Genomic DNA, 10992 nt, shown 5'->3' with positions numbered 1-10992 from the left:
TTCCTTTTTTCCTTTCCTTACTGGGATACTTTCTCTGTTGGAGCCCTTGGGCTTATAGTATCTTGTTTTTCCAACTAGGGTCGTAGCATATAGCAAGTAATAATAATAATAATAATAATAATAATAATAATAATAATAATAATAATAATGAAGATAATAAAAACAACAATAACAACAACAACAACAACAGCAGCAACAACAATAATAATAATAATAGTAATAATAATAATGAAGATATGATGATAATAATTATAATAATAATGATAATGAAGATGATAATAATAATAATAATAATAATAATAACAAATTATAGCAACAACAACAACAACAACAACAATAATAATAATAATAATAATAATAATAATAATAATACTCCGAAACGCGTCCCTACCCGTGAGAGCGGAATAATGTATTTATTAGACCCTGTATTTCGAGTTAATCTAAAACCCTTCGGGTTCCCACTGAACCTCTTTGCCACGGTGAACTATGGCACCGACAACTAAACAAGCGGTGTGATTTATTTGGCTGCCGGGACACATGCAAAAAAAGAAAAAAAAAAGAAAAAGGAAAAAAAAAAGATGTTCTGGACATTGTGAACCACGAGTACTATTTGAACGGGTTCAGGGATTATCTTTTTTCAGTTTTTTATAATAACCGGTATCTCTCTCTCTCTCTCTCTCTCTCTCTCTCTCTCTCTCTCTCTCTCCTCTCTCCTCTCTCTCTCTCTCATACTATTCTATCTAATTTCTCTTCCTCTTGTTTATTTGAAGATTTAATAATTTATAGATGAAAGATTTATTTTAATGTTATCGTTCTTGAAATATTTTACTTTAACTGTAAATTACTTCTCTTGTAGTTTATTTATTTCCTTATTTCCATTCCTCACTCGGCTATTTTCCCCGGTTTTTTTATAATAACCTCTCTCTCTCTCTCTCTCTCTCTCTCTCTCTCTCTCTCTCTCTCTCTCTCTCTCTCTCTCTCTCTCTCTCTCAATATGCGTACATATTGTCTGTTGGTATATGTTTATGTATGTACTTATGTAAGTGTGTATGTACATATATTTATACTTTAATTGTATGTGTCTTCAACTAGGCCATAATATTCAATGTCCTTATTTTTATATCAAATAAATCTGGACCGAATAAAAGTCTCCATGCTTAATGGACTTGGGCTGTACTACTAATTATTATAACACTTTTTCATTGTAACAATGGACAATAAAAATGTTAATATCGAAAAAAAAATCAATATCAATCTCTCTCTCCCTCTCTCTCTCTCTCTCTCTCTCTCTCTCTCTCTCTCTCTCTCTCTCTCTCTCTCTCTCTCTCTCTCTCTCTCTCTCTCGATGCAATTTCTGTTATCAACGATGCGTTTGGGATTCGTAATAAATGCAATCGATATATCTCCCTCATTGCAAAACCAACCATCATCATTATTAGCCTTCTCGTTCATTTCCTTCCAAAGAGGATTTCGTCTTCTCGGGGGGTGGGGGGAGGGGTGGGGAGGGGGGACAGTCAGGGGATGATGCTGACCCCTTTGGCGTTCCTGGTCAAACCTGTGATCAAATATATGATTAAATTTGGCCGAGAGAAGGTTGGAGGTCAAACACCGCCAAGTGTTCGAGCTGAAGGACCTTATTCATCGGGTCAAGATTCCGATGACCTTCGAAATCAGTAACGTAATGGATGTAGAGGTGGAATGGAAAATTGAGAAATACACCGTGGATGGCGTGCGTCTGTACGTGCGTTTGTCTGTGAAGAGAAAAGTTGAAGATCAGCTGTGTGGGGTGGCGGAGTACGGGTTCAAAGGGGGAGGGGTCAGAGGTCCCTCTCGCAGTGGGAGACTCCTCACACATACTGAGAGAGAGAGAGAGAGAGAGAGAGAGAGGAGAGAGAGAGAGAGAGAGAAACTGTGAATGCCATGAAGAGAAGGTTCAGTGGGCTTCAGTCCATCGTGGAGAACGGACGCACCCTGGATTTGCTCTCTTAATCGACTGTTGTTGAACTTCGAACAACGGCCGAGTCTGGTTCGACTTATTCAATTGGGCAGAAAAGTCGAGTCTCATATTTTTTTAAGCTCGATTAAAATATTTATCTTTAAGAAACTCGATTATATTTGACAAGAACATTGCATATGTATATAATTATTTATAAATAAGAGAAAGCCGAAAAAAAATATTCAAAGAATCTAATGAAACTGAGATGCTTTGAAAAATAACTGAGCAATAGCGGTGTTCGTGAGTGATTTCGAAGAAATACATCATCAGCCATGGCGAAAACGGAAATTCTATCAGCTGAGCACAGCCAAGCAAGTGTATCCACGGTGCCAGTGGACAGGAATAACAATAACGACGACGAAAACAACAACAATAATAACAATACAGGGAAAAGTCTCCTTCATAATATTAGTACATTGAAGGTGCCTAGCGGAAAGTACCAGCTACGGCCGCGGTCCCTTCAAGCCCGTCGATTTTGCGACGACTGGAGCTTCCACGACACCATAAAAGACAAGCCGCGCCAGCAGCCGTTATCTCGTTACCGCCGGAAGACAGCCAACGCCCGGGAGCGATACCGCATGCGGCAGATCAACACGGCCTTCGAGAGCCTGCGGGGGGTCCTTCCCTCGTGGGTGTGCAGTCGGAAGGCTGCCTCCGATCTCACTAAAATCACAACCTTGCGACTGGCTTCGGCCTACATCAGGGCACTGCAGGACATCCTCGAGGGGAATACAACTGAGGAGGCGTGTCCTTGGGTCTTCTCCTCCATCCTCAACGACGCCTCTGCTCAAGAAAGCACACCAAACAACAAAAACAACAACGACGACAACAGCAACAGCGACGCCATCAAATCTACCGTGATGTTAAGCACGCAAGTGACTCCGACAGAGACCGACTTCGTGTCGCTCCTGTGTGGCGGAAATGGGACGGATGCGACAGCTATGGACGACGGTTTCGATTCCTTTTCCCACCTGTCGCCGCACCTGTCGCCAATGAGCGGCGACAACGACCCAGTCACGCTGCTGTTTTTGGGATCCGATTCGTCTTCGCGCTGCTGGGCCAACGAAGGTCAACAGGTGTCGCTTGTCACGTGATGTCTGTGTCGTTAGATGAAAGATGCGCCGAATTTTCTCTTCTAGAATAATATTCAGGAGAATGTTCGTTTATTTGTCCGTTGAAAAAAATATCCTTATGAAAAGTGATTATTCTGTTATCAAAATTATCTGTTTGATTAAAAGTGGATTTATTTCAAGGGTTGGGAATGTGTGAGATAATTGAAGGATTGTTTACATTTCTCTTCTAGAATAATATTCAGGAGAATGTTCGTTTATTTGTCCGATGGAAAAATATAGAGTATCCTTATGAAAGTGATTATTCTGTTATCAAAATTATCTGTTAGATTAAAAGTGGATTTATTTCAAAGGTTGGAAACGTGAGATAATTAAAGGGTTGTTTATTAAAGGTAAATCTGTTCTGATACGAAAATTACACCATGTGAAAATTCGGCAAAATTTTTTAAACAATTATCATTTTCTGAATAATGGATCAAGAAAAATTTTGCATTAGCATAAATATACAGCCTCATAAATCATCAAAGAATTTGTATTTAAGATATCTTATTTGCTTAGCAGGAAAAACACAGGGTATCTCATTCCTAAAAGACAATTGAAATGACAGTAACTACAGAAGCATATCCCGTCTGTGTAAATGTTTGTACCAGTATTTATAAGATTCAGTTCAATTGGTGATATGAGTGTTGAAATTTTACTGATAAAACAAACTTTTAACTTTAATGATGATAAAACAAACTTTTAACTTCACTGATGATAAAACAAACTTTTAACTTTACTGATGATGAAAAAAACATTCAACTTCACTGATGATAAAACAAACTTTTAACTTTACTGATGATGAAACAAACATTCAACTTTACTGGTGATAAACCAAACTTTCAACTTTACTGATGATAAAACAAACTTTTTTTGAGCATAGAACAAAAGTTTAGTTCTGTTTTTACACGTAAATAAAACAAAGCAATATGATTCTTGTCAACGCATTTAATTATCAGGTAAATCATGTCTGAACTGTGCTGAAAACAATTCAATGAAGTCAAAAGCCACTCTGGTAGAAGTAACCTTTCTCTTGAAAAGTAAATTGGAAAATATGTATTTTAATCTTAGAAGATATACCGATCTATATTGGAGAGAATATTATAGTTGTCTTTCATGCGAATTATGTGGTTGCCGGAAGTTTGTTATTTGCAAATATATATATATATATATATATATATATATATATATGTATATATCGTTATTTGAAATAATACAATCATTTGAAATAATACAATCATTTGAGAAAAAAATATCTCCACTAAACTAGTTACTTTATTCTTAAATTTCTTTATTATCAGGATCTAAAACATCCTGAGTCAAAATCTTAAAATACTAAATAACAAATATTTTGATCAGAGTATTTGATTTACCGAAGATTTTCCTCATCATCTCCTCCTTCGCCAGTCGTCCCTATCTTGAGATTTTAATTCAATACTTCTCCACTCATCATCTCCCACTTCACGCTTCATAGTTCTCAGCCATGTAGGTCTGGGTCCTCCAACTCTTCTGGTGCCTTGCAGAGCCCGGTTGAAAGTTTGGTGAACTAATGTCTCTTGGGGAGTGCGAAGAGCATACCCAACCCATCTCCATCTACCCCTCACCATGATCTCATTCGAGATAAATAACGATTTAAATCATGCAAATAAACCACAAGTTAAGGAACACCTTGTTTTGGTTAAGCTTCGTACCTGGCCTTAATAAGATGTAGAAAAGAGACAACGGTAAAGACGATGATTAATTGCTTATTTTATATTTTTCAATAGAGAGTTTATGACCATAAATACCATTAGCTAAGATGAATGAATTATAGCACGTTCCATCTTTGCAAACGTATATTTTTTTACAAACTGTACATCCACGACGCATAGATACATGATTGTATTTGCAGTTGAAACTTCACGCGCATGTATACGAATTTGTCTAATTTATATGCATTACTGAAAATAAATGTATATTTATATATATGAGTGAGGATACCTTAACGTGGTGATAGGGTTAGAGTATTGCCATGATCAGCAAAGCTGTACTAGTGAGTGCCACCCTTACTAAGTTGTCTTGCTGTGAGCGATCAGACTAAACTCTCCCACCACCACCAACCCGCACAGGCCACCGTGGTGATGAAAACTGGCCAAACCCCAGACATGAATTGACGTATCTAAGGCCTTTGTCCTGAAATGGACTCACAACGGCTGCATTTGTTGTATATATAAAACATGAACAATCAACGAATAATCTATGTTTAAGTAACCCAATTAATTGGCCATTTCATATATGTTATGATCCTACGATATATTCTAGTCACGGTAGTTGTGCCATAGTAAACAGATAGAGATGAATCAGCCAATACTGATTAAAATAAACAATTTCTTAACTTATTGATGTCAATTATTATTAGGTATTTTCTAGTTCTTAAGTTTGGTGACAAGGTTGAATAGAATTCCTGATGATATATTTATACCAATAGTAATTTATGTTCATTGGATGTTGACAAATAAATGATTTATGATGAATATGTTATTAAAGGTTTATGATCTATAATTGCACGGTCGTTTTTCTCACTGATAATCCCCGAAAAGTAATAAAATTGAGGTCTCCTATTCTCCGTGTAGTATAGATCCAAAGGTTTTCTTAAAGACACACTTGATGATACACAATATACAGAATTCAAAATACAATACACAGGGAAAGGTGTTACGAAACACCATCTTAATAGAACGGTTCTGTTCTCCATAATCTGCATACGGTTGTAACAATGTTAAAATAATACTTTTTACTTTTTCATAAAGATGTGTGCTTCAATTAAACTATTTCTACGTTTCATGAAAGATTTTCTAGCGTTAATTTTACGTTAAAGAGTTTATGCATAAGCTTCATATAGTTGTTACAATAATACTTTTTTTTCTTTTTTCATATAGTTGCGTACTCTTTCTACCTTTCATGAAAGGGGTTCTAACGTTTATAAAGTTTATGTATAAGCTTCGTTATCTTCAATTATATAATTATTTAAATTGGAATTTACCTTTTCCTTTCATGACTCGTTCATTCTCATTGTTATACAAATTGGCATTATGCTGATTGGAAAATTACTTGATAAGTTTATGGCTTTTCCAGTTTCTAATAATAATAATAATAATAATAATAATAATAATAATAATAATAATAATAATAATAATAATAATAATAATAATAATAATAATAACAAAAAGAATAAAGGTAGTAATAATAATAATAATAATAATAATAATAATAATAATAATAATAATAATAATAATAATAATAATAATAATAATAATAATAATAATAAGACCCCAATAACATGTCTAAAAATATTGGGCATATTCAAAGTCTGACTTTGAATGACAAAGATCTCTAACTACTGATTCATGATACCGTATCAATGACAATAAATTTGACGACTGTTTCAAAATTGCTCTTTTTATTGAAAATGGTTCCTTTCAAATTTCCGAAACGAATGAACAAATCTAACATTAAGATATGGTAATTATCTTTTCACTGTTTATTGTAATTAATCAATATGTGTACACCACCAATCAAACACCCATTTAATTGCAATATTGTGATATCATAAATGTTTAGCGACTCATTATAAGAACTGATTGAGTTATTCATACGAATTTTAGCATGTATATTATAATTGGAATAAATACCCTGACCTTCTTTTTATATACTGGATTCAGTTTATCACTTAGACGTGTATATATATATATATGTATATATATATATATATATATATATATATACTGTATATGCATATACATATACATTATATGAACACCTGTAAGTGTATCTGCAGCATACTCAAAATTCATTTTGGGATCTTTGTAGAACGAAAAAAAAAAACATTACCAACATTAATACTTTCAATTGCTAGAAATTACGTAAAATTGCATAGTATAAACAACAGCCATAGTTAAAATGATGACCTATACTGTCATATCTTGCAAAATACACGAGCCAGTGCATTGCAAAAGTTGTGTAATGAGCTGATAAAGTCTACGGGATGGAATAACCATTTTTGGTGGGGGAAATCATTCCTCTTTCGTGCATATGGTAATATTTCAGTAATCATAATCTGTGTTTTTTTTTTTTTTTTTGGCTTCTTCTTTAATGACTCAGGCTAATGGGGTTCCTAAGCTTTGACTAAATATAATTCAAGAGTTGCGATCATGTCCAAATTCAATTACATTAGGTAATCTACGATATGAAAAACTATATGCATACACATAAATTTTAATCTCTTCACAGCTAGATGGTCAAGTCATCAGTCTACCTATATTTCTATCGGTACTGAACCAAAAAAATCTTTTCATATAATACAATCTAAAACGGCAAAAAATAGAGGAAGTAAAACTATGAAAGACTGAAATGATAAAAAATATATATAAAGGTTAACACTAAGCTAAGGATGCAGATAATCGGACCATATGATACTGTCACTGCAAAGAGATAATCATCACCATCACATATGCAGGTTATCTCTCTCTCTCTCTCTCTCTCTCTCTCTCTCTCTCTCTCTCTCTCTCTCTTCACGCTTAGCACAAATTAATCCAGAAGTAATGGACTCAAAATGGAAGTGAAAAGATACACCACCACTCAATGTGGTAATTTCTTTACTTACAAAATAACACATACATAGAACAGACTTACAGCGGATGTAGTGAACAGTAACAAGGTAAACGAATTCAAGAATAAGTAGGTCAAGATTCTAAAAACTCTCTGAACAAACTAATTAGCTCTACCCAAGAGCAAATGGAATCTCCGTGGACGGACTAGAAAGTCTTTGAAACATCCAAAATCCTTGTAACTCTCTCTCTCTCTCTCTCTCTCTCTCTCTCTCTCTCTCTCTCTCTCATGAATGCGCTTCTTTATCCTTATTCTCATTTTATAAACGCACCTCTCTCTCTCTCTCTCTCTCTCTCTCTCTCTCTCTCTCTCGAGTGTGATTCTTAATTCTTATTCTCATTTTATAAATCTCTCTCTCTCTCTCTCTCTCTCTCTCTCTCTCTCTCTCTCTCTCACTTAATTCAAAACCTCTGCTTTCTCCCTGAAGACACGGCCCCACTATCGTAGCCAGCAAATCTACAGATGCCAGAGCACTTGGTCTTGTACGAGTCAAACGAGCATGCATTTATTAAAAGCAATCTTGGCACGTATGGCCGTAAGCTTGTACCCTACACTGGTAGGTCTTGTAATCTCATCCGTAACTTGGCGGGTGGTTCTCTCTCTCTCTCTCTCTCTCTCTCTCTCTCTCTCTCTCTCTCTTCTGATTTGCTTGTCAAACATCTTTTCATTTTTTATATCTTACCCATTTGCGTATCCATCTACCCATCTTTGACAAGAAATTTTTTTCTCTTCTTGGCAAGTAATCTCTCTCTCTCTCTCTCTCTCTCTCTCTCTCTCTCTCTCTCTGCCACGTTACCTAAGAATCTAGTTCGAAAACATCTAACCTCAAGATATCATAAACATGTTCAGAGGAACGTTTCGACCAATATGCCGATGACCTGATAAACGTGCAAACTAACGTATTGACTCTGTTCCTTCGAATACATCATGGCATCGCAAGTGGGTGTAGGTTGTGGACAAGATGTGTATATTTATCTCAGATTATTCTCTTTTATTGTAATTTGATGGTTGATTTACCTCGAGTGTTCTAATACCTTGGACGACGTGTCTTGATTGCGCATTTGGTGTTTCAGATACCGTGTCTATTTCGATGACATGGTGGCTTAAAAGATTACGTTTGTGTAGGCGTATGAGAGAGAGAGAGAGAGAGAGAGAGAGAGAGAGAGAGAGAGAGCTGAAGTGTTGATAGGAAGAAAAATAAATGAATTTGCGTGTGACGTTTTGCGAGAGAGAGAGAGAGAGAGAGAGAGAGAGAGAGAGAGAGAGCTGTTAATAGAGGGAAAGAGAAATAAATTTGCGCGTGCATGAACGGACCTTTTTCGAGGGTAGAGAGAGAGAGAGAGAGAGAGAGAGAGAGAGAGAGAGAGCTGAAGTGTTGATAGGAAGAAAAAGAAATGAATTTGCGTGTGATGTTTTGCGAGAGAGAGAGAGAGAGAGAGAGAGAGAGAGAGAGAGAGAGACTGTTAAAAGAGGGAAAGAAATTAATTTTCGCGTGCATGAACAGACCTTTTTCGAGGGTAGAGAGAGAGAGAGAGAGAGAGAGAGAGAGAGAGAGAGAGAGAGAGAATGCTAAGAAGTAAAAAGCTTTCATCAACAAGTAAACATAATGCTAAATCCAAAAGAAGAACAATAGATATAATTAACGAATTTAAACATTAAAGAATATAGACAGGAGAACGTCCCAGCCCTTCATGGTACATGAACGCGAAGGAAGACCGGAAAGAACAGGCGATGAATGTCTGAATGACAATGAATTGCGTAAACTCTGGCCGTTCAGGATGAAGAGGTAGAATAACTTACTCTCATGCATCATTAAAACCTTTTGCCGCTTATACCAGTTGCCATGGCTTGTTGGGAGTTTAGGGTCAAGGTCATGCAAAAGGTAAAATTCCTTTCATCATCTATACGGCCACAATTTTAATCGTGGAGTAATGAAACTTGCAAGTATTTTAAACTGTTATGTAAAGAGCTGGAAATTATTAAATTTTGAAAGGTCAAAGGTTAAGGTCACAGACGACCAAAACCAGTCCAAAAGGTCGAGAAACAAGCTGCCCTGGCGGAGGTCTGCGCTCTACTGATTGACCCTCTAGTTTCTTTCTGTATTTCAGTATGAAGCCACAGGCATTCATTACAGCAATGTGACACTTGTCAACAAATTTGTCCTGCATTCCAACATCAGTTGAGAATAATTTATGATGATTGTTTATGTAGATTAATGTGCCAGCTATCAGCGTATCTACCTCCAAGATCACTCCAACGAAAATGGGATAAAAACGGATTTTGGCATAGGAAAAATCCATTTTCATTCTGATGGAAGTTCCTCATTAGCAGCTTTCTACTTGGGATATTTCTGCGAGTGATATACCAGAGAAATTTTACCTAGATGTTATCACGGAGTTCTCAACTCCGGAGGAATATCACGAGAGATATCGTGTATAAATCAGGGACGTGTTAATAACAAGCCATGGTTATCCTTCCCTTATCCTCACTTCAGTGCCTTATTATTCCTAAGGCTGAATGGGCTGAAGCCTAGGGGTCCAGCAAGAGCAGGGGCTCGCTAAAAGCAACAGTCCGGGCAACATATTTTTAGTGATAGATATTAAAATTATGGATTATTAACATCATTTGTAATATTATTGCAATAAACTGTACGAATGGAGAGCGTGAAATGTGCAGGGGGGGGGGAGGTCGTAGAGGGACCCAAAGGATCTTGAAGCTTCGGGGCCTTGCCGTGGGTAAATAGTGAACTGCCTCAGTTATTATTATTATTATTATTATTATTATTATTATTATTAACTGCTAAGCTACAACCCTAGTTGGAAAAGCAGGATGCTATAAGCGCAGGGGGCCCAACAGGGAAAATAGCCCGGTGAGGAAAGGAAAAAGGAAAAATATATTTTAAGAACAATAACATTAAAATAAATATTTCCTATATAACCTATAAAAACTAAAAAAAACTAATAAGATCCCCACTGCATTAAAGAGGTAAGTTTACGACAATGTTATGTATCCTCCCAACTGGCACCTACGAAACAGAAACCTGAAATTTAACAAAAGCCCTTTCTCTGAAAACTAAGAATAATTCAGAGGTCACAGGAGATAATTATATTAGACATAATATGGATGGATAGAAAAACAACGCAATGGACACGTCAAAAGACAGAGAACCAAGTGATATCCTCAAAAACTTCAACATGCTTATACGGAACTTGGCTGGACACATTATTAGGACGATCGACA

At 36.1% G+C, this 10992-nt stretch overlaps 1 protein-coding gene across 1 annotated transcript; it reads left to right on the top strand.

The window, feature by feature from the left end:
- The first annotated feature begins 1970 nt into the window (after positions 1-1970).
- Positions 1971-4234, top strand: LOC137632804 (helix-loop-helix protein delilah-like). The gene has a single exon (XM_068364902.1). The coding sequence runs from the start codon at positions 2269-2271 to the stop codon at positions 3088-3090; it is 822 nt and encodes a 273-aa protein (XP_068221003.1). The 5' UTR covers positions 1971-2268; the 3' UTR covers positions 3091-4234.
- The last annotated feature ends 6758 nt before the right edge of the window (positions 4235-10992 follow it).

Source organism: Palaemon carinicauda, chromosome 42, assembly GCF_036898095.1.
Source record: "Palaemon carinicauda isolate YSFRI2023 chromosome 42, ASM3689809v2, whole genome shotgun sequence".
In the NCBI taxonomy this organism is placed as follows: Eukaryota; Metazoa; Arthropoda; class Malacostraca; order Decapoda; family Palaemonidae; genus Palaemon; species Palaemon carinicauda.
Note: the sequence above shows the minus strand (reverse complement) of the source record. Positions and strands in the feature narration are given on the sequence as shown.